This window comes from Neolamprologus multifasciatus, chromosome 11 (assembly GCF_963576455.1).
Source record: "Neolamprologus multifasciatus chromosome 11, fNeoMul1.2, whole genome shotgun sequence".
Classification (NCBI taxonomy): Eukaryota; Metazoa; Chordata; class Actinopteri; order Cichliformes; family Cichlidae; genus Neolamprologus; species Neolamprologus multifasciatus.
In genome coordinates, this window is record NC_140449.1 from 7,213,003 (window position 1) to 7,238,980 (window position 25,978).

Below are 25,978 nucleotides of genomic sequence, written 5' to 3' on the forward strand. Positions count from 1 at the left end.
CTAGCTTTACTTTGTTGTCTGGGTCAACTTTGCTAGCGAGAGACAGAGAGAGGCGTTGAAAGGCTGCTCCAACGGGACTTATTGTTTCAGAGAAAAACACGAACACGGTGTACAGTCGAGTCTTAATAGCTTACTTACAACTGGGCTCGTCAGGCTCTCTTCTTGGCTGCAGTGGTTATTATTATATTTACATGCTTCCAGCTCCCGTTTTTGCTCGATGACAGCTCGTACTTTTCCTTTTTCTCCCTCCCTCGCTCACAGACACATAACGTGTATGGCAGTCCATTCTCCCTGCAGCACGGACTACACTGCCTATGATGCTACATTCTTTAGAGCTATGCCTGTAGCATTCTGCTTATTAGCTTAGCACAACAACAACAAAAAGGCCTCTCTCACCCAGGAAACACGCAGAGAGAGAGCGTCAACCTGTAACCATGGCAACCGTAACGCTGCTGCCTGGAACAACAGAACGTAGCTGTCAAACAAAACCCAAACAGTCCTGACCCGCCACAATATGAAACAGGAAAGTACCGCCGTGTAATCCATTTATTTCAACAAAGTAACTGTATTCTAAATACCACCTTTTTAAACGGTAACTGTAACGGAATACAGTTACTCATATTTTGTATTTTAAATACGTAACGGCGGTACATGTATTCCGTTACTCCCCAACACTGTATATATATATATGAGCATTTGATTGTTGACCCCCGCATACTATTTAAGTACTTGTATCTACATAGAAACTTGATACCTAAGCATCATTTTATGAGCCATTACCCATCTTCTGTTAGGAAAATTGGCCCCTTATTACACATGTGGAGTATGAGGTTTGAAGCCAAACAGAAGGTTTAAAGATTCTTTTAAACATTTCAAAAATGTAACCAAATCACATGCTAAAAAGCATCAGATAGCCAGTGCTTATCACCAGGAAACCTTCACCCTAAAACAAAATGAATTTGGGCCAATTAAATGTTTTTCTGTCAGAGACGAGAATGTGGTCAGCAATTAAGTTCTTAAAATGATTTCGTCAAAGGAGCTGTTCTCAACTACTTGCGTTAAAGTTGATAGTTTAGAATATAAAGCTGGACTTGTTGTTTGCGGTGCCATGGAAGAAAATATGCCTATCTTTTGTCAAATAAGTGATATACTTTTGGTAGAAAATCCCTTTTTTTATAACCATTATCATGCAGTCAGTACTGTAAAGTGAGGAAAGGTGTATTATTAAAAATATCTGAGTTTAAATTTCATAAACCACTTGATATGCAAAGCTTGTACAATGTTTCAGATGAAAGTTTGTATATTGTACCTTAATTTTCATCAATAGTGTTAAATATTTAACTATTTTGAAAGTGTTAATTTACATCTGGAGAGTGTGGAGCTATAAAAAAAAACCCTGAAAAAGTGTTGAAATCAACACTTTGATAGTGATACTTAATTCACCTTTTAAAAAAAATTGTGAACCTTTGCTGAGTGTAAAATTTCTACAGATCTCGGTGTGTAGTGTGTTGTTTTGTGGGACTGTGTACTTCATATGCAATCTGAACTCTAGTACAGATACAGAGCCAATCCGGCACGCGGCCATGGGGGCACAGGGTAGGCGCTGCTAGAGGCTTTCCGTTAACTGCGCACGCGCGGTGCAACCCCTTCCGCGCTTGCTGCAGCTGCAGCTTTCCGCTCAGTGCTCTACCTTCTGGCACAGCATCACATTTGTTCACCATAGAGCTGGGTTGAGCTGAGCTTTCCTTCCCTTCCCTTGAGAGTTCGTTCCTTGCGTGGACAGATGTCTATCGAGCCATTTCCTCTCCTTGTTCCCAGCCTTTGTGATTCCTTGTCTGCAGAAAACGTTCACGCTCCTGTGACTGGTGAGTACGTGAAGATAGAAACGGGCGGTTTCTGTGGAGCTGCTGCTTCGTAGGTCATGGTAGCTAGCTTGCGAGCGTTAGTTAGTTATTCATTTCTTGGGCCTACTCGGGAACGTGGCCGGGCACCTCCTCCTGGTTAGCTTTCACTAGCAAACCCCCTTTGAGGTGTTTCAGCTAGACACTGTTTATGTACGGTGGGCGAAAATGTCAAGCTAGCTATCGGAGCTAGCAAAAGCTCTCATATGCTTCAGTTGGAGCTGTTTAAGCATTTGTTAGTGCAAAAGTAAGTTGGCAAAACATTGTAGCTGTGTTTGTTAGCAGTGCGTCCAGCATTAGCAAACTAACTTACACAGGTAACGCTATTATTCTTGTGTTACTTAGCAACGACCCTGTCAGTGTGCATATTTATGCTCCCCTTGCATTGAGTGTCTTGGCTGTGGTTGATCTTCTTGTTTATAGTCCGATAATGCAAGCAGCAAGTCAGACTGGCCTCCTCATGCTTGAACTTCAAATATTCAAAATATTCATAACATGGTTATGTGTCATTACTTTAATTAATAACATTTTTAAAGTTATTGTGTTGCACATAGAGGAAACACTTTATTGTTAATGTTTCCCTAGAATTAATGTCATATCAATGACATTACCCTTTTTTGTTTTTGAGTGAAATCTGTGGCAGTTTTTAGGTTTCATCCATTCTTTGCCACATTAAAATGCACATTAAATTAAAGCTCAGTACAGAAAGTAAGGAAACTTCTTTGGTTAATTATTTGTTTGTTTTAATGCTTCTTGGCAATAAATCTGATATTGTTGGAAAGCCTATTTCTTTTCCCTTAAATGGTGCCATATTTGTTTGGAAATTGCATTTGTGGGTTGAGCAGCAGAGTTGAGTATATAAGTTGCGCCCGTGGGGAAAAAACGTGCCAAACCTAGTCTGGGACTGACGAGAAGACGTCATCTAAGATGACAATGTCACAGAGCAGGGTTTATCAGAGACTACTTCCACAATTTAGAAGTGAGAGGATCCCTGCAGTTCTGGCCTCAACCTCACTGACCACTATTGAGATCAGCTTGGGCGTATTGTCGTGCTAGAGTGAGCAACACAACTGTATTGGCTGACTTGTGACAAATGCTAGTTGAAGAATAGCTGGTGACCAGCATGAGGAGTAGGTGCCAGGGTGCCGTGCATTATGCTTACAAATGGAGTACCATTTAAGGGGAAATAAACAGGCTTTCTGACAGTATAGTATTCATGTCCAAGACGTAATGTTACAATAATTACTTTTTGTATATTTTGTGCTCTTTGTATATAGAGCACAAAAATTGTTTGTCATGCTCTTTTTAATAAAAACGCTCAGCATAATGTGGCCTTTAGTTAGATAAGAGGGCAGCGTTTGTGTTTTGTTTTTTTTAACTGGTGCCCTTCCCGACACAAGGGATATTTTACTTGTTAGGAAAATGTGTAAACCACTACACTAAATCTTCTAATGTAAATAATTATTATTTAAAAATAAAATAAAAAATTTGGCATCATAGTTCCAACCGATCTTTCTGCCATGATTGATGAACTACCAGAAAATCCACCTACCTCAGAAAGCTAAAAACTGGTCATCTAGACAGAGACCAGCAGCAAGAAAGTAGTACTGGGTAACTGGTCTATCTTCAAAGCCTCTCATGAATCTGTATGTACTAAACTAGACTAGTTTTGTGGTAGTTATATTGTTAATACTTGATCATCATTTACTCAACACAAAATTTTTTTTTTATTTGAGAGAATTTATTTCTGGTTTTCTTGAGCTATAAACAGTCATTATCAAAATTGATCAAAACAGACTTAAATATTTGTTAAACATGTAATGAATATAGAATATATGAAACCATATGCATTCTTGAAATAACTTCTCAGTGCTGTTATAAGCCTGTTAGCTGTGGTTCACTTCAAAACAGTATAATGATTAGAAGTCAGAAATTACTATAAAATCAGTGTTTCAATAGAGATTGACAGACCACGTGACTTTCGCACATTGCATGCCGGTAACTCGTGGCAAAACAATCCAAGTACCGCATCAAATGCAAGCATTTGCAGCACCGCAAAAAAGTTATGTACAAAACGAAGGAGAACAATGCCGGTCCGTACAAAGACAGACTTGATGAAAAGGCAAAGAAAAGATACGAGGAAAAAATCAAAGGAGTGAAAGGGTTATACCCTTACGAGCACACAGAGTGGACAAAATACGTTAGCGTGCTGCCCAACTTTCACCACGCTCATATTTATAATTATACGGTTCTTGGAGTGAGTGCATACACTCATGAAGTTCAGTAACTTCAGGTCACTGCAACAAGCCCCGGTACAGTTTACTGACGGATGGGTACAGGACCATGAAATGCACAGTGTAGAACGAAAGACCATCGTACGTATCATAAGTTTACCAGTCTCACAAATCGTCTTCATAAATACACATTCGTTAACCGTTTATTAATAGGACCTTTGAGCTCAACGGTAATTAATTAGTAGTGGAAATAATTTCTGGTTCGCATTACAGAAATGTAGCAGTGACAATAATATTGTATGCTGTAATCGTACTGGGCAATCAGTGATAGCATAGCGCCACAATTTCTGTTCAGCGCCAGACTTGCTTATAACCTATATCACCAATTATGTTATGAAAAATGACGTATTAACTACTACAAAACACTGACCTTTGTGGGAATGCTTGGAGCAGACTAACCTGTGAGCTGGATGTTCTGGGACGTTATATTTGGTCTTTGAATGGCTGCAATCCAGGCCATCCGTCGCCTCTTTTTACTTCAGAAACATGGCTCGAATAATTTCTCTTCAACGACGTAATCCGATAAAAAAACGATCTCTTTACCCGTCGGCTTCCCGTGGCTGTCATGCGACCGGCTATTGCAGTTAATAATACAACAGCTTCTTGACAGTTTTTTGTGTTTCTTTTTATTGCTGTGTAACTGATTTCAATTGAAAGCCTGCGTGCGCTAGTACCTCTTGCCACAAGTTCCCAGAATTCTTTGCGGTTTTACCCTTGAATGACGTCACATTTTGAATCTCTATTATCTATTGTCTATCCCACACAGCTTTCTATTATCTTTGCCACATCAGTGTTTTGATTTCTGTAAAAACTGTAAAAAGCTGTAGGTGAAGTAGAGTGACAAATTCTTGACAAGAAACATTTTTTGCAACCCTAAATATCACAGCATTGCCAGTATAAAAGCACAGCTATTCGGTCCCTAGAAATGCGATCACTTGTGACTTAAAATAACATTTTTGATATGGCAGCAAGGTTAAGAAAGCGTTTGAAGCTGCTAAAGCAAAGTAACAATAAAAATGTTGGAGTTAAACAAATCTTTAAGAACACAAAATATGGTAAACAAAATAAGGGTAACAGCGGCTACAAATGATTGGTGTGAAAATTCAGTAAGTGACTGTCATCACTGTCTTCTTTCAGCTGCTCTCTTTACAGCTTGCGACAGCAGATCATCTGCCTCCATCTATCCCTAGCATACTCTTCTGTTGCATCAACCCACTGTACGTTGTCTTTTACTACATGCCTCTTTCCTGCGTGGTTTGCAACTCCATCTTTAACATCCTTTGTCCAGTATATCTACTGTCACTCCTCTGCACATGTCCAAAACATCTCAGCCTTTTCTCCTTTGCTAACTGCTCTATCTGAGCTGCCCCTCTAACATATTCATTTTAAATCTGGTCCACCCTGGTCTCTCACAGTGAAAATCTTAACATCTTCATCCCAGCTTCCTGTATACATCATAGAGGTCTCACTACCTTCTCTTTCACTCTCGGTGCTGTCCTTCTATCACAAATCACCCCTGGCACTCTCTTCTTCACCTGTTTTGCACACATTTCATTGCTTTCAGCTATTTTCGGCTACTCCCGTATTGCCACAGCAGGTAGCTATCCATGTTTGACTTGGCAGATTTTAATGCCAGATGCCCTTCCTGATGCAAACCCTAAAGGATTTGTCTCCTCCCCGGACACTGTCCATCACTTTGCATTTTGCAAATCATAGAACACTTTATGTTGGTTTCTCCTTTAATTTATCACCCTATCTGTATCAGCTAAGAGATTTCCTTTTTTTTTTTTTTTAAATATTTGGGTAGTGTAAAATTAATGATGGGACCTGTGTTGATTTGCATTACATGTGAGTGGCTGTGAGTGAGTGCAGTTTATCGCATGACCAAACATGCAGCCATCTGGTTTTGCTCAGCAGCACAGCTTTGTTGAGGCTCTCCCAGTTGGGCATGCTTCAGAGGCAGTATCACAGGTCTGCACATTTTTTTCCTGCTGTCAGGAGTAAGTGGAAATGCACCTCATCATGCCAGTGGAAATGAGGGTCAGTCTGTAGCTCGAGGACCTGATCCCATTTCTGCAGAAAGACCTGATAGATTCTTCTGCAGTCCCTCCAATCTAGGGCATGCTTCATCTGCTCTGTAGAATGAGGTGTTGAGAGGAAAGACCTCTGCAAAAGGCAGCTCTGTCCAAGCGTGTCTTTTACCACATTTTTTTTTTTATGGTTTCAAATGTATCGCTTTTTTTTGGAGAAGACGTGATAAAGCATTAATATAGTTTGGTCATAGTCACTAACATCCCAAATTACAATGGGCCTCATTAATAATGTTTCCTATATTATTTGTTTTCCCCTTTTATTCATATATATATATATATATATATATATATATATATATATATATATATATATATATATATATATATATATATATATTAGGGGTGCAACAATACTCGTATCGATATTGAACCATTCGATACAGTGCTTTCGGTTCGGTATGCATATGTATCGAACAATACAAAATTTTTTATTTATTTTATCAACTTTTCTTCTGACGATGCTTTCTGTGTTGAGCACTCAGTGAATCTGCAGATCCACTGAGCGCAGCGCAAGCTAGCAAGACAGAAGCTAAGCTCGTTGCAACATGGCAACTGCCTCAACGCTACCCGAAACTGAACCTCCCCCACCCTCATTCAGATCTGACGTTTGGAACTATCTTGGTTTTCATGTGAAGTATGACCCTGATGGTAAGCGCGTCATGGACAAAAGTAAAACAGTATGTTGGATGTGCCACGCAATGCTCAATTGGTGAGAACTAGTGCGTTAGCGCAGTTAGCTCATTAACGTGTTGACGCCGTCCAGCCCACGCACAGGGCAATCCGCGGTAACTCGTTAACGGAGATTTGCCACGTTATGGCGTTAATGTCATTTTAACAAGATTAACGCTGACAGCACTAGTGGGAACACAATGAATATGACTGCACATTTATGCCGACATCATCCTAGTGCAAACACAAGTGGAAGCAGACAAAAACAACAAGCACGCATGCTACAAACTTTACCCGAGTCATTTAGACAGCCGTTAGCACATGATTCTCCTTATGGGGACCTGATATGTTTAATATGCTGCTGAGAATATAGCCCAGAAGAAGCGTATAGTATAGCTTTTATTTTGGAAAGAGCCATTTCTCTGTAATAAACTCTCTTTTCCAAAGATGAGTGATTTCTCGATCAGAGATTTATTTTTTAAATTATTTTGTTGTTTCAGCAACATTAAATTTAAAAACTGTACTTTTATAGTTAAATATATATTTATAATTTTAATAAATGACAAATTAAAAAGGCATGAACATTTTTTTGTATCAAAAAAATATCGAACCGTGACACCAAAGTATCGAACTGAACTGAACCATGAATTTTGTGTATCGTTGCACCCCTAATATATATATTGTGAACAAAGATGGGACAGTCTTTTGGCTTTTTGCATCAGTGACTTTGCTTTTCTCCAACCAAAAAAAAATTGGTCGGTGGTCATATGCAAAACGTTCTGCTTTTTTTTTTTTTTTGTGTATAAATTAAGGTGATTTGTATACACATAGGTAAATAAAGCTCAAGGCTTAGTGTGTATGGAAAATGCTCCTCTATAATTTCTCCAAAGGGCTTATGGGTAGCAGGAAACCTAGAATTCTGGCTTCCTTATTGTTGTTTTGTTTTACTCGGGTTTCTGCTGGGTCAATTTAATGTTGCACTAAATTATTGTCGCACAAACACCTGCTATAATGCTAATTGGCACACTACAGACAGACTCCAGGGAATTAATTTTCTTCCAAGCTATATTAGCAAGAGTTGACCACTTTTACATACAATGATAAAGGCTCTACCCTTCTGTAATCTGCAATTGGCGGACTAATACCTGACGGACACTTTCCTCCTTAAATCTACTTTACATTTTTTTCAGTTGCCTTTTTTCTGTGTGAAAATGTACTCTCCAACGGTTTGGGGGTCACCGTAGCCTGCCAAACCACAGGGTTTGCTCTACACTTGGGGAACCCTGGCATCAGTACTCATAAAAAACACATTTAACTGTGGAATTAATTGAAATAAATATGTGTGCTTGTGGTGTATACTGTTAAACGGAGACTGTCTGCTTTCTATTGCTGACATCCTTTTGTTCATGTTGTTTGTGTGATTTACAGGAATCCATCCTGTTTGACCACCTGATCGCCTGCCTCACAGGGTAAATTGGCTGCCATGATGCTTGGGCTACAGGGAAATGCTGCCAAAGTGTATCGCTGTGTGGCTTGTTCAGCCACCTTTACTGGACTGGCCTCATTGCTAGTACATCAGGCAACCCATGCCAGCCCACCCTCCAAGGTCACCTCCCCTCCTCCAACCCAGCCTAACATCAGCCCACATGAAACGCCGTTTGCAAGTACAGACTCATCCATCGAGCACCTAAGCTCGCCAACACTCTTGCCTGACAGCCCTACACCTTCTTTCTTTATTTGTGATTGTGGAGAGGAATTTCAGGACTTTGGTCTTATGCTGGAGCACAAACGTTCACATATATCTCAAATACAGCTGCTGCAGCCCCTGGATAGTAACATTGTTCTCCCCAGTGCAACAGATTGCAATAAGGATTTTCCAACCCAGCATGTATCATTCACTCCTGTAACCCAGTCCAGTTTGGCCCTTGCTTGTCCCTCTACCTCCAAGTCCCCAGCTGTTGAATTACCTACTTTAACAGCCCAAAAAGCAGATGTAAGCCTGGAGGACAATATTGCCATAGTAACCGATCCTCAAGGCCAGTGTGCTCCCCCTGAAAATGATAATGAGGAGCAACTTCAGAACATGTCATCCACTGCCGAGCAAATACCAGAGACCGTAGAGGAAACTAATTTCGAGGAGAACACAAATGCTGTCCGCAGCTGTGAAAAAGGAGAGAATTTGCCCACAAATAACATCCTTATGAAGCTGCTCGCATCAGCGTACATGAAACACTTACCCCTTCCTCCGAGTCAGGATCAGAACGAAAACACAGTTATCCCCAAGCAGGAAGCTGTACCCGTGGATATAACACCAGGATCAAAAACAGAAGCGGCGCCAATCAATGATCTGTCTATTGCACAGTTGAGGCGACTCCTCGCAAAACCCGATATAAAGACAAAGGCTCCATCCATTAGCAGAATTCTTGAGTCCAGTAAGAAGAGGGTTGTCTCTCTGACTAAGACTTTATCTCCTGTTGTAGTTCTCGAGACTCGTCAAAAGCTCATGGATCCTGTTGGTAACGGAACATACGGGAAATACCAGTGTGGCCGCTGTCGTAGGGTTTTTCAGAACCTGGACAGATTGACAGAGCATCATTTTTTACACAAAAAAGAGAGGATTAAGTGTTGTCGTCGATGCAAACAGCTGATCATTGGGAGACTGCCTTTGCCTGACAATCATGTGTGCCCTCAGTTCGGAAACAGGGCTCTACCGCCATCGAGCGCTTTAAAATCCAAGTTTCCATTTGCACAGAAAATAGTGCCGTTCCACAGTCTCAACAATGCGAAAAAGGTTTTCTTCTGTCCAATGTGCAAGCACAGCTATGCACGGAGGTGGAACCTCAAAACGCACAAGTGCCAAGGTCCAAGGTCAGTCCTCTCTCAGCAGATCAATCCCTCAATACAGAAGATGCTAGCACTGCAGTCCACTAACAGCATTGCCAGTGATGGTGTGGATGAAGTCAGTGCTGCATCCCAGAATTCCAAGAGCATTGCCGTGGGCACGGAAGTTACTGGCCGTATCAAGGTAGAGGTAACCTCTCCAAATGCAGAGCAGTCTGCAGTTTCACAATTGGCCTGGGCTCGCCCAGCACAGAACTTCTCCCCATTCTCCCTGAAATCTCCAGTGATGGAGCAGCACAAGGATAATTCTGTGTGTAGCATTTCACTCCAGCAAGGAGAAGAAAATAACTGGAATGCAGAAGCAGCCAATAGTGACGGTAGTAACGAAGGGCAGTGGACGATGCCTTTGGATGATGAAACGCAGGTGTTCAGTTCTGCAGAGAAGGGTGTTGATGATGAAGCGAAGAACTCCTTTTCAGTCGAACATGGTCTGCGCTATTTCGTCCGGGATGGAGTGAAACGATACCCGTGCAACAGGTGTCAGAAAACCTACAGCCGTGCTTCAACTTTGAGACGCCACCTGCGACTCTGTGGTTTCAGGCCACGTGGGTTTGGAGCTATAGCACAGGGTGGTAGTCAGGGTTTGATTACACTGAATGCCAATAATATCAAACCAATGTTTTCCTGTTTTGTCTGTGGGAAGGCCTTCAACCGCAAAGATAACATGATGGTTCATAGAAAAAGATGTCAGTTTCAACGAACCATGGCAGATGTGGAAAGAGGGACTGTGCAGACGAGCTTGCCAGGCAATGGATCAGCAGAGCCAGCAAGTCAAACCCAGGAGGATGATGGAGGAAACTGGGGCATCATGTCACTGCCGTCTGTACTTCCAAGGAGGGTGACGTGTGAGTGTGGGGTCGGATTTACGTCTCCGAGACTTCTCTTGGAGCATTTGCAGAAGCATGCTCAAGAATCGTACACTTGTCCAACTTGTGGAGAAACAGTCAATTCCTGGGCAGACTATGAAGTTCATTTGCAGATCCACATGCATCCTCATCACCAGTTACTGAAGGGACTACAGCCACAGCGATCACAACCACTGTTGATTCGATTTCAGCAGCAGCAAACTCCACCGCCGCCGCAGCAGCAGCAACAACAACAACAACAACAGCAGCAGCAGGTTCAGTCAGTGCAACCTCCTCCACAGAAGCAATCACACCCAGATCCACTACCAAATCCACCAAAGAAGCAGGGGAGGATTGTGTGCACACGATGCGGGAATACTTTTGCAACTCGCTGTTCCCTCCGAAGGCACATATCATGGAATCGATGCAAAGGTGCACGGGTTACAAATCAGTTTGCAAGCCCACCCAAAAGCGTGCACTGTTCCCATTGCAACGCTGACTTTCCGAACACCATCAGTCTGATTTTTCACCAGAGGAGTGGTGCCTGCAAGCCTGCCATCAAGCCTGTCCGCTGTCCTGTTTGCCTCCGCTGGTTTGGTACAGTGGAGAGTTTGCAGAAACACCTGCTGACTCACAAACAGTCTGAATCGTACCGATGCGACGTCTGCCAGGGTACGTACCCAAACCTGAAATCACTCAAAAACCACCGCAGGAGGATTCATCGCATCATGGCTGGTGACATAAATCCAAAAACACAAGAACAGCTTACATCTTAACAACATTTTTTAAAATTGTGTCTGTCTTGAGAGTGTTGGATTAAGAAATGAGCTCTTTTTTATTATACTGTGTTCTTTTTGCTTTTTTGTTTTTAAACTTTACAGGATGTTGTACAGCTACATAAGGTGTTTGTTTTTTTTTAAAAGTGCGATAGTAGCTTAACCCTCTTTAAAAATGTTTTAAAAAAAAAAACAGACATACTACACATTTTAGTTTTACTAAGTTGATCCTTATTTTCCCTGTTATCAGTAGCCTGTAAATGATTGAATATTTGATAACCAAACTTTTATCATCGGGTTGGTGCTGTAGCTTGTTGTTGTTCTTGGTGTTAATAAAGATACCAGTATGTGAAACAGAAAAGTTGTGAACTCTCTCAATGGACATGTTAAGTATATTGACCAAACCTTATCAAGTAAAGGGTGCTTACTTCATGTCGTCACAGTTTTATATTTTATGCCACCTCCATCATCCTATGTGGTCTTTTGGAGCATTGTATTAATATTTCTGTAACTTAAGGTTTTCATGAATGTGATGTACCAAGATCATTAGATTGCTGTTTCATACTTAAATTGTAGGTACTCAATAGAAAGAAAACATATCTGAGATTTGCATATTTATGAGAGAATACCAATTTCCCTCCCATTTTTTTTTTTTCCTTAATCTGTGTGGTCATTCATAGCTCACTTTGCATATTACATAAGTACTAAGTGGCTTACTTAGGAGGAGCTCAATCTAGCCACAATTACCTGGACTCAAGACTGCTGTCTGAACAGGCCATGTTAAAGTGTTTGTGGTATAATGGTAATCAGAATAAATCAACATGGTTGACAAATGAAAAGTACATGATGTGGGTGTGCACTAAAGTTAAAATGCTGTGATCTACACTTGAGAGCACAGTGCTCAAAAGCTGTACAAACAGGATTTCAAGCAGTTTATTTAATCCCTACTTGAGGAGATTTTAACTTTATCAAATGACCCTCATCAGCAGAATTAGAAGTGCTTAATATCTGTGTGTCCAAGGCAACATTCTAGAGCAAGTGGCACTGAGTCTGCTGCCATTTCCAAGGTCTGGATTGAACATCGTAAGTCAGTGTTTTTCTTTACAGCGTGAAATCTACAATTCACTGACATAAACTGCAGCAAATGCAAAAGTAGATTAGTAACAATCAGTATAGGTATTAGTTTAAGTAAAACTCACAGGCTGTGCCTGCTGTCGGAAGGTTTAATAACATTCGTGTTAACTTGTTTGTGTAAGACTCACTTAGGCTGGATTAAACTGGATTAAATGTACAGGTCTCACTGAACTAGTGACATGGATAAAGGGACTTACCGCATACTCACCAGACACTATTAGGTACGTTTGGTGAAGCCATTTTTGCTTTCAGAACTGCTTTATTTCTTTGTCTCAAAGTCAACAAGGTGCAGGAGACATTCCTCAGAGATTTTGGTCCACGTTGACATGATAGCATCATAGTTGCTGGAGCAACTGTGTGATGCAGCTTTGAGTTGCACATCCATCATGTGAATCTCCTTTTCTCCCACATCCCAAAGGTGCGGTGAAATCGCTGCCATGTTCAAGAAATCAGTTTCAGATCATTTAAACTTTGTGATGTGTAATTCTGCAAGAAGCAGACATCAGAAGATGGGTACACTGTGGTCACACAGGGTTGGACATGGTCAGCAACAACAGGTAGGCTTTGGTGTTTAAATGGTGTTCACTTGATACTAGTGGGTCCAAAGTATGCCAGGAAATTATTCTTTACACCTTTATAGCAGTATTGGGGGGTAAGGAGAAGGAAATATTAGCAATATTATGATGAAAGAATGGAAAAGATACTGAAACGAAAGGAGTAAAGCTTTGACTTATAAACCTTTGTTGTTGTAAATAGTTTGATTTCATGTTCCTCAGGCAATAACTAAGAACTTAGTTTATGTAAAATGAAATTGGAAATTGGATCTAAATCTAAATGTCCAAATCTAGTTCAGTATGGTCAAAGTTGAAGACCTCATATACAAATAAATTCACTATGTATTTAGATTATTCTCATATAGTTCCATGTATGATTTAATATGTAGATGTGTTTGGAAACTTGAGACAAACTTCTAACTTTTTACTTATATAAATAAAAACCTAATAAAGAAATAATTATTTTGAAACCATATGAATGACAACTATCAAACCCTACAGTGAGTCAACAAATCCAATATATATATTCAATAAATACACTGAAATTAAACAAAGTATGATAGATTAGTAGTTTTCAGCATAATTCAAATTATGGACAAAGCCTACAAGAGATAATTACCACTTAATATCCAGAAGCTGTTTCGTATTGTTAGAGAAGATTTGGCAAGTTTTTAACAGGCACAGCCCACGTGCTCAGCTCTGCTGCTAAATCACCAAATATGGCACCATTTAAGAAGAAATTAACAGGCTTCCCAGACAAAATTATTCAGTACTGTGATAACTGTTTACTGCGAAGATGCTTTAGATTTAAAGAGTTCATCTGTAGTTGTATATTTGACATTAGTGATCTATTATTTCTTTGTTTTTCTTATTTTTGTCTTGATTAAAAGGTGAGGTGAGTTGTAGTTGAATTGATTTTCTTGAGGTGTTTTAGCTTTAGCATCAGCCTACACCCTTTCGGTTTGTTCTGTAAATAGAATAAAGATATGGTATCTAAAACTTTATTGCTGGTTTTGTATGTTTGTTTGTTTTGTTATGTTTTGGGGGATTTTCTGATTTTCCTGATTTTTACTGTTATACTCGGTGAATGCGTTAAGATTCCCAGTTGGTGGCGCTAGTGCAACATAACAGCGTGTGATGTTTAAGAGAAGAAGGATTTCTCTTTTTTTTTTTTTTCCTTCTTCCCTCTTGTTTGTTCGGTGTGGTTACAGGCTAACTGCTACCTATTTGTGCTACATACCGGCGACTCAGCCCATTTGTTAATGTCTCGCAAAACGACACCAGACAAACAGTTTGCAGCTTTTCCAAGGTAGTGCCTTACTATTGGGATGGCAGCGGTTTCGTTTTCATGTTGGGATGAGCTAATGATGTTGTATGTGATGTAGCAGAAGCTAACGCTAGCATGCTAGGCATGTAGCAAAGGAAGCGCGCGTTAGATAAAATTTTTTATAATTTTTAATTTTACAGCGTTGCTAGCTAAGGTGTTTTACCCTCCAGATGTCTCAAGTGTACAGTGCATTTTTGTGAATAATTCACCGCCTAATAATTTGGTTTTCCTTTCACAGTTGTAGTGATTTGCTAGTAATTGTGCAAAGCGCAGAAGTTCGGACTTTCCTTTATAGGCGAACAGCAAATGCATTTTAAACATGTAAAAAGAAGCTAAAAGTGATGTTCCGTACACTGCTTGTGATTCATATTTATTCTCAAACCTGCTTCTTCTACCAGGACCAGCGGGCTCCCCGTTAGCAGTGAACACACTAATGCCCAGTCTGAGGATGGAGACAGGAAGGCAAAGCGCCCTGGATTACAACTTGGTCACAGACCTGATGAATGGAGGGCAGTTTTGCTTCAGCTGTGAGCAGATATTTGCAAACAGGAAATGCCTGGAGGAGCATATGTGTTCATCCGCGAGTTTCATCTGCTCCTGTGGGACCGAGTTTACTGAGTACAAGCACATGCAGGAGCACAGCACTATGCACGAGCCCGGGCACCAAGTGCTTGATCACAAAACCATACGGAACCGCAGGATAGAGAAGCGCATAGAGGAGGAGGAGAAACTTAAAAGGATACAGAAGGGTGAGGTAATCTGGAATACGCCTAAAATGACCAATGCTTGGACAAAGGCCAGTGCACCCCCAGTTTCTTTGCCAGTGACTCCTGTGCTGCAGGTACCCAGTGCGTCGGTGTGTGTGCCGCAGCTTTGCGTGCAGCCTGCAAAAATTTCACAAGTGCCTGAGTTGTACCCATCAATGTCACAACCATCTTTGCTCCCAAACCCCGCATCCTCAACAACAGACATGCAGAATATTTTCGCAGATGTTGGCGCACCGACAGTGGATGTCTGGACGCTTTATCAGCCAGTTGTGTTGCTGCCAACTGTGCGCAGGTTTAACAAGCAAAAGCCATACTCTTGTGGTAAGTGTGGGCAGTGTTTTTTCTCAAAGACCTTACTCATCTCCCACCACAACTTCCATGTTCCTGACAAAATTTCGGGCTGCATAGGATGTGGGCTGCTGCTCTCCAGCAAAAAGGTCGTGCCTCGCTACCATGTATGTAACTCACCAAACAACGGATCCAAATTCAGGCTAATAACAGCAAAGCCACTTAGTGGGGCAAAGACTCTGAGCGCCCTGGGTCTTCCGACTACTTCCTCTCTGCAGGTGACAAATCAGAATATTGGTGAACCGCCCCCCACTTCCATCTTGAAAATTAAGAGTGTCCCTTTCATTAACAATCAGAGGGTACGTGTCACTCCATTATTGCAGTTTAAGAATGCATCCAACCCCAACATCGGTGTGTCCTTTCCATCAAAGTTTCAGACTCAAAATCCTACTTGGCAGTTAAAGATGCCCACAAACTCTGCAGGGGTGTCTTCTGCATCAAGTGGCTTCCCATGCCGAGTCTGTCATATTTCTTTTGATTCTGCACAACTCCTTCAGAGGCACAAGTGTGTCAAAGCACGGGAGTTTATGGCCCAACACGTGCGAGGTGGCATGCAGCAGTTCAAAAAGATGATACCAGCGGCAAGCCCAGTTCCTGCTCAGGTAAATGGCAAAAGGAAATACATTATACCACCTTCTGGTAATGTGAAGAAGAGCCAAATCCTGACTGTAAACTTGGAAAAAGGGCCTGTCAACGGGAACACGGGAGTAGATAGCGATGATGACTGTTACATCGTTGAAGGCGGACCAGACAAACCTGCTGAGATGATTTACCAAGTAACGTCATCTGTACCAATCAAGACTTGACAAAACTAGTGAGGCACATCCAGTCTGCATGTCATGTAAAATATGGACCAAGCGCATAGAGATGGCGACATCCTGGATGAAAGGAATCTGCTCAGTTCACTGCACAGGAGCATGATGCTTCCTGGTTTGCTCAAGACTGTTTTAAGATATAGAGAGTAGTGATAATAAAAATGCATCTTTAATTCACCTCGATTTCTTTTGTTAATGCATTTCGAATTTATAAAAGTATGAAGGTGGTACCTCTGTGGTGGTTGCAGAAGATGAAAAAAAATGTACGTATGTGGGGGTTGAATCAAGTTCGGTGCCCTAACCGGCACTATTATAGATTTTGCTCTGTTTTTATGCTTTTAGTATGATCAGAATGTGTTGTGAAGCTGTGGGGATTGGCCAAAATACCCAGTGTGTTCATACCAGCTTTGTAGAGACTTTTAAGAATACAATATATAATGTATTAAAGTATATTTTCAAACTCAGTGTTTTGTGTTCATGACACTTTATAGTATTACGTCACAACAATGTGGTTGGTCACTTGCAATGTTGAACCTGGAACAACATTTATTATGATGATGTGGAAACGACACGAGGATATCAGATCCTGCATATTTTAATACTGCATTGTAAAGCCATGGTAATCTTTCACAAAGTACATCAAATACATACAAACGTGAAAAATAATTCATTATAGATATTTTAAAGATACTGTCTGAAAATGAGGTATATTAATAGTGTATTAGGGGTTTTTTTTCTTAATTTTTATCAAGTTTTGTGCCTCCACCATTAAAATTGCCTGTTTTTTGTATCCACCAAACTAATGATGACAGTTTCATTGTCATTAGTGATTCTCCAGCAGAGGGAGCTGTTTCAAAGCACAAACAAAGAGACGTCGTGCGTCCATTCATTATGAGGTAACGTCCATACCTTAAAATCAAAGATGCTGCAGAAGCGCGCATGCGGAGTTCACTTGTTGTCTGTGTGTAAAAGAAGCGTCAATTTAAATCCTATGTGTTAAGACAACATATGCCAAACTGGATATATATTGGGTGTACATTGAGATACCTGCTGCTTGCACATCTGGCACGGACTCGCTGCGAAAACTTAAAACTGCAGAACGAGTAGGAGTTGGGCATACTCACGTTATTGTTAGTTGCTAAATGAATGTATGTCTTTTTGCCTTCCACGCTTCTTGTTTATAACATTTCTAATTGTCTCAGCAACACACACATATTGACAAACAGAACAAATCTGCTGTTTTTTGTGTGCGCGTGTTCTGATTGTAATTTTGAAAGTTTTCCCCATGAGGAGTTCCGAAATTTCCCACAGCACTCTAACTACCCGCTCTGTGCGCTCGGCTTAATTAACAGTTTTTTCAGGTTGCTTTGTGTGTGGCTACCGACTGATTCACTTCTGCAAACTGTTCAGAAAAGAAGAAAAAGCGAGGCCCACATTAACAGCTCAGCTCTTAGATCAGTGCATCCCTGTAAGAAAAGGGCGTCCAAAATGCCTCGTAGCCACAGCTTGAGTTAGCCAGTGCTAGCTAGTTCTAGTTTGAGCGGCGATCAGCGCATGGCTACGCAGAAACCAGTTCTGACTCTCTCCCACGCAGGCAAGCACTTTGTGTTTACTATCACCCATCACAGACGTTCACAGATGAACTACACATGCGTTACTAGCTGTAAAGAAAGTTGTGTGAGCAGGCGTAGCGATTAATGCTTAAGGTTCGTGTGGCCTGTGATGTCAAATTATCGGAGCTAGCGATGTGGCCTAGCACACGATAACGCCTAACTCACATTGTTAGTCACGGCTTTGGTAGCTTTGAATGATAACTGGTAGCTGGGTTTCTTTTTAAATCTGTAAATGCTGTAAAACATTATAGAAGTGAGCCAGTGGGGCACGGCTGTGTCTGAGAGGGGGTTTAAATGTGAGTGAGCAGCTCGTGAGCATCACAAAGTCTCCATCAGATGAAGTGTTCCTGCAGTGGAGATGAAAGGCAGGATAACAATAGCAACCATGCACATCTTGTCAAGCTAGGCTGGATTTCTTCTGTTACATCTAATGCATATGCCCTGTGCTTTTGCAAACTGCAGTGAATCTACTTTGAGCCTGGATAGTGTGCATGTTTCTGCGGGTCGGTCGCTTTAAACTGTTGGTGATAGATGATGAGCTTTAAATATTGTCATACAGGGTATTGTTATTGATTGTATTGTTAGAGGTGCCTATTAGGGAGCTTATTCCAAATAGCTTGTAAGCAGTTGTGTAATGATGCATCATTATTTATAAGATGCTATATGGTTTTTATTTTTTTAAATTGGAAAAGTCCGTCTCCTGCTTCTGACTAACTTTTATATAACTGTTATAGAAGAAATGCTAGATGTACCTCTGGAAATGTAATGGGAAAAGGGTGTCAGTCCCCTTAGAGGCTATCTTCAAGTCACGAGGTTATGAAACTCAGCAGTTCTCTGTAAAACCAGTTGCAAACTCTGCTTCTTTCCCAGCGGGTTTAGATAATTTTAAAAGGTTGCTCATCTTTTTGTGGGAAAACTTGAAGTTTTGCAAAGCAGCATATGCTTATTGAGCTTAAATCTGGCTGTGTGTGATCCAGTTATGGCTTTTACTATACTTCTCCAGTATAAATTTGCAGTTTGGTACACCTATCTGTAAAAATATTCAGTGGGTGCATGAGATGATCCCAGTTCAACCATCCACTTTAAACTTATCACGACAAATGGGCATTGCATGCAGTTTATTAGTAATTTTCTATTTTTCATCCTGGGAATAATTACTCCCCAGCCCAAAGCGTTTTTGCTTTTACGCGTCGCTGCTCGTTTTACAGCCTCCTTGTCGCTGTTTAATCCACAGACTCTTGACATGGGGAGTAAAATGTCCTTCAGCAGAGGAAGCAGTGACCAAAATACAGTCTCTGAGTTAACTTCTGTGGCACCTCAACCTCGCAGTTCCAATCATGCCTCTTCGGACTGCAAGCAGGTAGCCAGTAAGAAAGACAAGTGGATGAGCTTGTGCTGTTTATTACAGTATACAGCGTCATTTAAATCTGCACTAATCAAGAGCGCAGTCTGATGTGATGTGTTATGAAGTCATGCATCTGTGCATATGTGAATATGCACGCTTAGTTTTCCAGTTTGAACCAATTTTGGTAGATATATTTGTGCAAATATCTCTCTATAGTTTTTGAAATGTGCAAATGATTCCCAGTTCATGTGTTTATGCTTTCCACCTTTAATAAACATGCTTTTCCAAATGATTTGTGCAACAAAAATAAAATCATTAATTCATTAATGTTCACTTTTCTTTTTACTTCCACAGATACCCGAAGGTAAGACATGCAGTGAGGGAGACGTGGACTCCAGGCGGGGAGATAAAATGAAAGGGACGGCGTTGAAACAGCCTGGGAGCAGGGAGTCTGATGTTCATGTCAGCTCTGAAAGAGCTGGTGAGAGAAACTGTCAGCGCAGTGAGGCAGTGCCCTCGCAGGCAGAGGTGGAAGCAAAATCTCTGACTCCTGCTAGCGTGTGCAGCTCTACAACAGACAGCCAAGGGAAGCCCGTGATCATCCACAAGAAACGTGGGAGACCCCGTAAAATCAAACCAGCCCCGACTGAAGACAAAAGAGGTCCAGATGCTGTTCAGCATAAGGAAGTTAGCACCACCATACCTTTGCCAGCAAGTGTGGAAAACCACAACAGTGACAATTTGCCTTACGCTGTGGATAGTAAGTTAATAAATAGTGTGGCTCATAATGAGATGCCCGCTCCTCAGCCTGTCCTGGATAACAACGTACAAGTCGCTGCTCCTTTGCTGCCAAAAAGAAGACCAGGAAGGCCAAGAAAATCAGAAATGGCAGCTTTTCAAAACCAGGTTTCTATGGCTGCTCCTGGTCCTCATGCTAATAAATTTAGCAGTCCTGCACGAACACTGAGGAGTAGGGTGGAGCAACCTACTTTGATGCAGGATGATAAGTTAGACTCTCATAGCAAGAAGGACAAGCAGGATCTAAAACAAACTGAAGCGGGGACTACAGAAAGTACTCGTACATCCAACTCTAAAGGTGCGAAGAGACGAAGGACTAAGTTGCAAATTGATCAGCAACTTCCAGCAAAAGTGTCCAAGCTGGATGAATCCCAGGAGGCCTTGCTGGCGTTGAGCACTGACATAGACTGCGGAAAAAGCACAGAGACAGAAAAACAGGTGGACACTGACAAACGTGAGACTGATTCAGATGTGAGGAATGATCAGCTCCACCTGCATTCTGGGGAAGGACTAGAGCAGGAGAAGCAACAAGACAAAACTGCATTACCAAAAGCAGAGGTGAATTCCCAGCCTGAGCCTGAAGCTATTCCTTCAGACAGCTTCAAAGAATCTGATTTGCCAAACCCAACTCAGACTGATAACCTTAAAGTAAATCAGTCATTGGACATAAATGGCAGCGAGGAGTCACCATCAGAAACACCAGACTTCTCAGAGTCTCCAGCAGATGCAGAGCTGCCAAAGGCAAAGCCCTCTAGCACAGATACCCTGACTCCCCCTGAGCAAACGCGGACAGCTATTGGGGCCGCGTTTGCTGTCAAAGCTGAGAATTTAGAGCTAGAGCTGGAGCATTTAAAACCTGCACCCAGGTCAAATAGCCCCAATTCTTCCCAGCACAGCACCACTCCCTTAGTTAAATCTGAGGTTCCAAATGTTGTTTTTCGACGCAAGAGAGGTGGTAAGAGGAGGAGGATGGTAAACAAGGTTTTATCACCAAGAGAGCGTCTTGTAGAGAACCACGAAGCGGGTGGTGACACTCAACCAAAAACAAACAGCGGTGATGAGGAAAAGGAAGCTAACGCCAGTGTTGGCGAAAATGTCATCTATACTAAAAAGGGGGGTAAAACCCTGTTGAAATGTGGTTACTGTGGTCGTACTTTTAAGTTTCTGTCTCAGTTCGTCATCCATCAGCGCATTCATACAGGAGAGAGGCCGTTCAAGTGTTCAGAGTGTGGCAAGGGTTTTAGCAAAAACTCTAACTTAAATCTTCATCTCAAGACCCACAGAAAGAGCAACATATATCAGAAGTGCCCATATTGCAAGATTAAATTCTCTTGCTCTGAGTACGCTGCACATATGGAAGTGCACGCACACGAGCTGAACGAGGAGTGTAAGAACAGCAAGGCTGAGGAACAGAGCAGAGAACCAGCAGAGGAAAGCAGCAGGGAGCTGCAAAGAGCAGTGGAAAAAAGAGAGAAAAAAGTCTGCCAGTACTGTGGCAAATCATTCCCATTTCAGTCGGCGCTCATAAGACACGTCCGAGTCCACACAGGAGAGAAGCCTTATAAGTGCGACATCTGTGGCAAAGCTTTCGGGCAGGCCTATTTCCTCCGTGTTCACGAGCTCACGCATTGGTCTGTGAAGCGTTACAACTGCACCCATTGTGAAAAATCATTTACTCACTACAGCAATGCAAAAAATCACTCATGTAGACCTTTGGGAAGCGATGACAACGCGCAAGCACACAGATGCCCAAAGCCTTCGCTAACGTACACATGCCACATCTGCAAGAATGTTTTTGACCATTTGCAGGAGTTCAACAGCCACATGCGAGAGCACACCGGCGCAAAGCTTTATCGCTGCTTGTACTGCGACAAGCTGTTCGGTGTGCTGTCTGAATTCAACGTCCCATCGCAGTCAGTGCAGTGTGGAAAAAAATGCCTCCAGCTCTGCGATTAAGGAGGAGGAGACGGTGTCGTTAATTCAGTACACAGTGCCTGCGCTCAGGTGCTCATCGGCGCACAATTCAGCTCTGGTGGCAGCTGCCAGCTGTGAAACGCAGAAGAAACGGCCACAGATCATCCACAAGAAACGCTCCAACAACTTGAAAAAACCGTTCCAGTCCACGGTCATACCAGCTCACAGTCTCTCACACCTAGTGTCAAAGTTAAACAAAGTAGACAACAGATCAGATCCCAGGAGATATCTGTGCCCAAACTGTGGGCGACTCTTCAGACACATGGGCAGGCTCAGAGCCCACATGCTCACACACGCCCCAGGTCAAAGCTACACCTGTGCCTGCTGTGGTAAAACACTAGGAAGCTGGAAAAAGTTGTGGCACCATCAGAGAATTCATCGTCACAGGGATGGCCGCTTCACGTGTCCTCAATGCGGGCAAGGTTTTCGGTTTGTAGAGCCTTACAAAAAACACATGAGTGAGCACCCAGAGTTCCAGTGGGTTCAAGTCAGGCCCAAGAAAGTGTTTCTGCCTTATCAATGCGAGCGCTGCAGGTGCAGCTTTAAAACTCTAGACATGCTGTTTAGTCACCAGCTCTGCCATTCCTCAACGCAAGACATACGCAAAGACTCTGATTTTGATTTATCGGTAGATGATCGCAGTGCACCATCAAACACGAAAACGCTAAACCCTCCCACCAATAACGGCATAGAAACATTACGCCAAGCTTCTGAGGAAATTAAATCTCTCTCAGATCCCTTATCTAAATATCCAGACCCAGTTTTTCAGGAATCAATTGTGACTTCCTGTGTTCAAAGCCAGGATCCTGATTTGGGTAATTCTTCTGAGCATCCCAGCAGGGCAAATGTAGTGCAAGATAAAGAGGCCAGTTGTGACAGTGTAGGTAAAAATGGACTTGGAAAACCCATTACCCCTTTAAGAACTGTGAAGAAACACGTGACTCAGAATGCCAGCATGTCAAATGAAAAGCCTTCAGACGGTGTGAGCTGTGCTGTGTGTGGAAGTTCCTACGCAGCCATTTCAGACCTTTATCAGCATTATTTGCAGCACGCTAGAGGCCAGGTGTAATGATTTTAAATCAAAATACATTTCAGTGGCCATCGATGTTCTGTGCCCATCACGTTTTTCCACTCTGGGGTCCTTGTAATCCTGTATTAAGCTACATTTCCACACAAATGTCCCAGGAAATTTCAAGGCACAAAAAGCTTTCTTCAGACTGTTGGTCGTCTGCATTTCCACCATGATTTAAAGAGCTGTGAAGATTAGGCAAATTAGGCATGCCACTATATTGCAGATCACTACTTCAGCGTAGAGCACACTAAAATGTTGATGTCGTAATGTGAAATGAGGGAGGTGAGCGCACAATTCTTTGTCACTAAAGAGACATGCAGTCATCACAAAGTGCATCCAAAATGTTAGATTGAACATATTTTGTGAGGTATTGCAGTATATTGTGATGTGAGTGAGAAGTGCACTAGTTGCACACATGAACCGAAGCCCCATTCACAGTAATACCGCTTAGAAAGGATGTTTTGTTAGGTTAAATATTTCCTCAAAACTCTAAAATATTGCCGGGTCCCTGGAAAACATCCTGATTTACTCCGCAGGTTCCTTATTCTTTGGGAAACCTGTGGTGGAAATACAGCTTTAGATAAATCCCCAAAAGTAGATTATGTTTATCTGGACGTAGAGCTTTCAGTGGGAGAAATGTTTCATCACTAATCCAAGCGACTTCTTGGGTCTCAGCTCAGTGCAGGTTTTGTTGGGTTCATTTTATGAGAGAAGACAAATATGCAAAGTACATTTTCTTAAGTTTATTAAGCAGTTAAAGGTTCAAGTTAAAAACAGCTGTGGAAACACAAATGTACTGTTTAATATGATGGGGAAACCTGCAGTCAGCTGAGACTGAAGAAGTCACTTGGATGTCACACTGAAAACACCACGTCCAGATGAACTGAATCAACTTTTTGGGATTTCCTTACCTGGATGATTCAGCATGCATCAAGACAGCTTTGAATAAAGCTAATGAAATGTTGTTGCACACCTGGGAAACTTAGGCACTCAAGTGACTTGGAAGATTATGTTCTAATCGTTTAGTCAGCTGTTTGTCAGGTTTAGGTTTCAGTATTCTGTAATTAAATTCGTATAAAATGAACAGAAGACATGTAGATAAAGAGAGAAGTGCAAATTTGATACGAGTGCTCTGTGTCAAATTCAGTTTAACCAGAAGCCACCCTGGGATTATGCATTATGCCTATTTCGCAGCAGCCACAGCAGATAGTAGGGAGACACAAGTGTCACTAATCTAAACACATTATTAAAGCTTCCTGTCTGTTTAGCCACTATTTTAAGTCAAATGGCTGCTGTGAAATAGGCCTGTTGGATACATGTTTATGATTTTAGAAATTTTACTTGATGTAAAATTTCTAAAATCATAAAGAGAGTGGTCCTTGGATGGTTTTTGTTTTTCTTTTGAGCACAATATTCACTATTCTTTTGAACCATCACATTCTTGCTGCCCTACATCTTTCTCATTTTACAAATTGGAGAAAATACACTGTGCTCTGTGTGTGTGTGTAGGGGGGGGGGGGGGGGGGGACACAGTACTGCTCCCACTAATGAGGCATGGATTGACTGACTAACAAGTAAATACAACATATTGGACATTGACACTGTGGGTTCAGTATTAAAATCTACTTCATGCAGATGTTTTCTTGGCTGTTACAGTGTACCGATTACAATTTTGTTTTGGTCCACAACAATAACGTGTTCTGGCATTTTGTATTTACATTTTAAGAGTGACTATCAGTTTTACTCATGAATCATTTTGTGAGCCTGTGTGATAAACTGAATTATTGCAAAGTTTTTCAATAAATACTGAAAAACACACGTCCCTCATTTGTTGAGCCAAGCTTGTTTTGTTGAACGACGATCACTGTTTACAGCTTTTGGAAAAGATGCTTTTTCATGCTTTGTGTTTATGTCACGCTTGAGTTCAGTGGAGTCCTTTAAAGCAGCGGTCCCCAACCTTTTTTGCACCACGGACCGGTTTAATGTCAGACAATATTTTCACAGACCGGCCTTTAAGGCCGCGCATGAATACAACAAAATAAAATGATACGACCAAAACAAAAACTGGTATTTCGTAAATATAATAATAAACGCAAATTCACTGTGTAATTGTCTAACTTTATTAGCAGCTAACAATAAAAATCCTGAAAACCATAAATTTCACACCCGAGCCTCTCTTGGCCCAGTACTGGTCCGTGGCCCTGGGGTTGGGGACCGCTGCTTTAAAGAATTAACAATTCAAAGCAGTTTCTGAATGGACACCTTGCAGTGTTGTAAATAATTGTCTTCTATAGTTTGTCTTAATAAAATAAACATCACTTTTGTAATCAAATCGTTATTCTTTATTTTTAAGTTATATCGGCTTCTCCGGCATGTTTTCGCACTGAAAGGCAATAAGTCAGATTGATCAATAGGTACCGAGTTTGTGTATTTAAGTTAATAAGGGGTCTTAATAAAACATTTTAAAGCAAAAACTTATAATTGTAGTATTTGACCATCTTTAAAAGTATTAAATTATCATCAGAGGAATAAAAGCCTTCAAAAAATTGTTAGACCTACCATTTCCTTTTTATTAGATAACAAGGACACCAGTATCTTTGTCCTTTTTTTCCACTGTCTGGAAGATAAGGGCAAAGTCCTGATGTTTATGTATTCCACTGAAACCCAAATACTACTTTTATTATTGTGTGATTTTAAAAAAATATTTGGTATACTATAATGTGTGAAAGTATTGAACTTACCCTCATTTCTT

The 25,978-nt window shown here is 41.4% G+C and overlaps 3 protein-coding genes across 4 annotated transcripts; all 3 read left to right on the forward strand.

Annotated features, from left to right (window-relative positions):
* The first annotated feature begins 1,344 nt into the window (after positions 1 to 1,344).
* LOC146507718 (uncharacterized) lies at positions 1,345 to 11,840 on the forward strand. 2 transcript variants are annotated; one of them, XM_085176640.1, is made up of 2 exons: positions 1,345 to 1,865; positions 8,386 to 11,840. In XM_085176640.1, the coding sequence occupies exon 2, from the start codon at positions 8,441 to 8,443 to the stop codon at positions 11,477 to 11,479; it is 3,039 nt and encodes a 1,012-aa protein (XP_085032766.1). In that variant the 5' UTR covers positions 1,345 to 1,865; positions 8,386 to 8,440; the 3' UTR covers positions 11,480 to 11,840. The 2 variants fall into 2 exon arrangements, with proteins under 2 accessions (XP_085032766.1, XP_085032767.1); XM_085176641.1 differs by lacking the exon at positions 1,345 to 1,865 and adding an exon at positions 1,872 to 5,412.
* Positions 11,841 to 14,316: 2,476 nt separating this feature from the next.
* On the forward strand, positions 14,317 to 16,884 carry LOC146507719 (uncharacterized). Its single transcript, XM_085176643.1, has 2 exons — positions 14,317 to 14,476; positions 14,893 to 16,884. Exon 2 carries the CDS (start codon positions 14,928 to 14,930, stop codon positions 16,413 to 16,415), a length of 1,488 nt encoding a protein of 495 aa, XP_085032769.1. The 5' UTR covers positions 14,317 to 14,476; positions 14,893 to 14,927; the 3' UTR covers positions 16,416 to 16,884.
* A 109-nt stretch (positions 16,885 to 16,993) lies between these two features.
* Positions 16,994 to 25,558, forward strand: LOC146507720 (uncharacterized). Its single transcript, XM_085176639.1, is given in 4 exon segments — positions 16,994 to 18,018; positions 19,272 to 19,397; positions 19,737 to 22,082; positions 22,084 to 25,558. Coding segments are annotated over 3 exon segments (3,603 nt in total). The 5' UTR covers positions 16,994 to 18,018; positions 19,272 to 19,280; the 3' UTR covers positions 23,224 to 25,558.
* The last annotated feature ends 420 nt before the right edge of the window (positions 25,559 to 25,978 follow it).

Excerpts from the sequence above, each read along its gene's own strand:
- LOC146507718 (XM_085176640.1), top strand. The coding sequence starts at position 8,441 with ATGATGCTTGGGCTACAGGGAAATGCTGCCAAAGTGTATCGCTGTGTG.
- LOC146507719 (XM_085176643.1), top strand. The coding sequence starts at position 14,928 with ATGCCCAGTCTGAGGATGGAGACAGGAAGGCAAAGCGCCCTGGATTAC.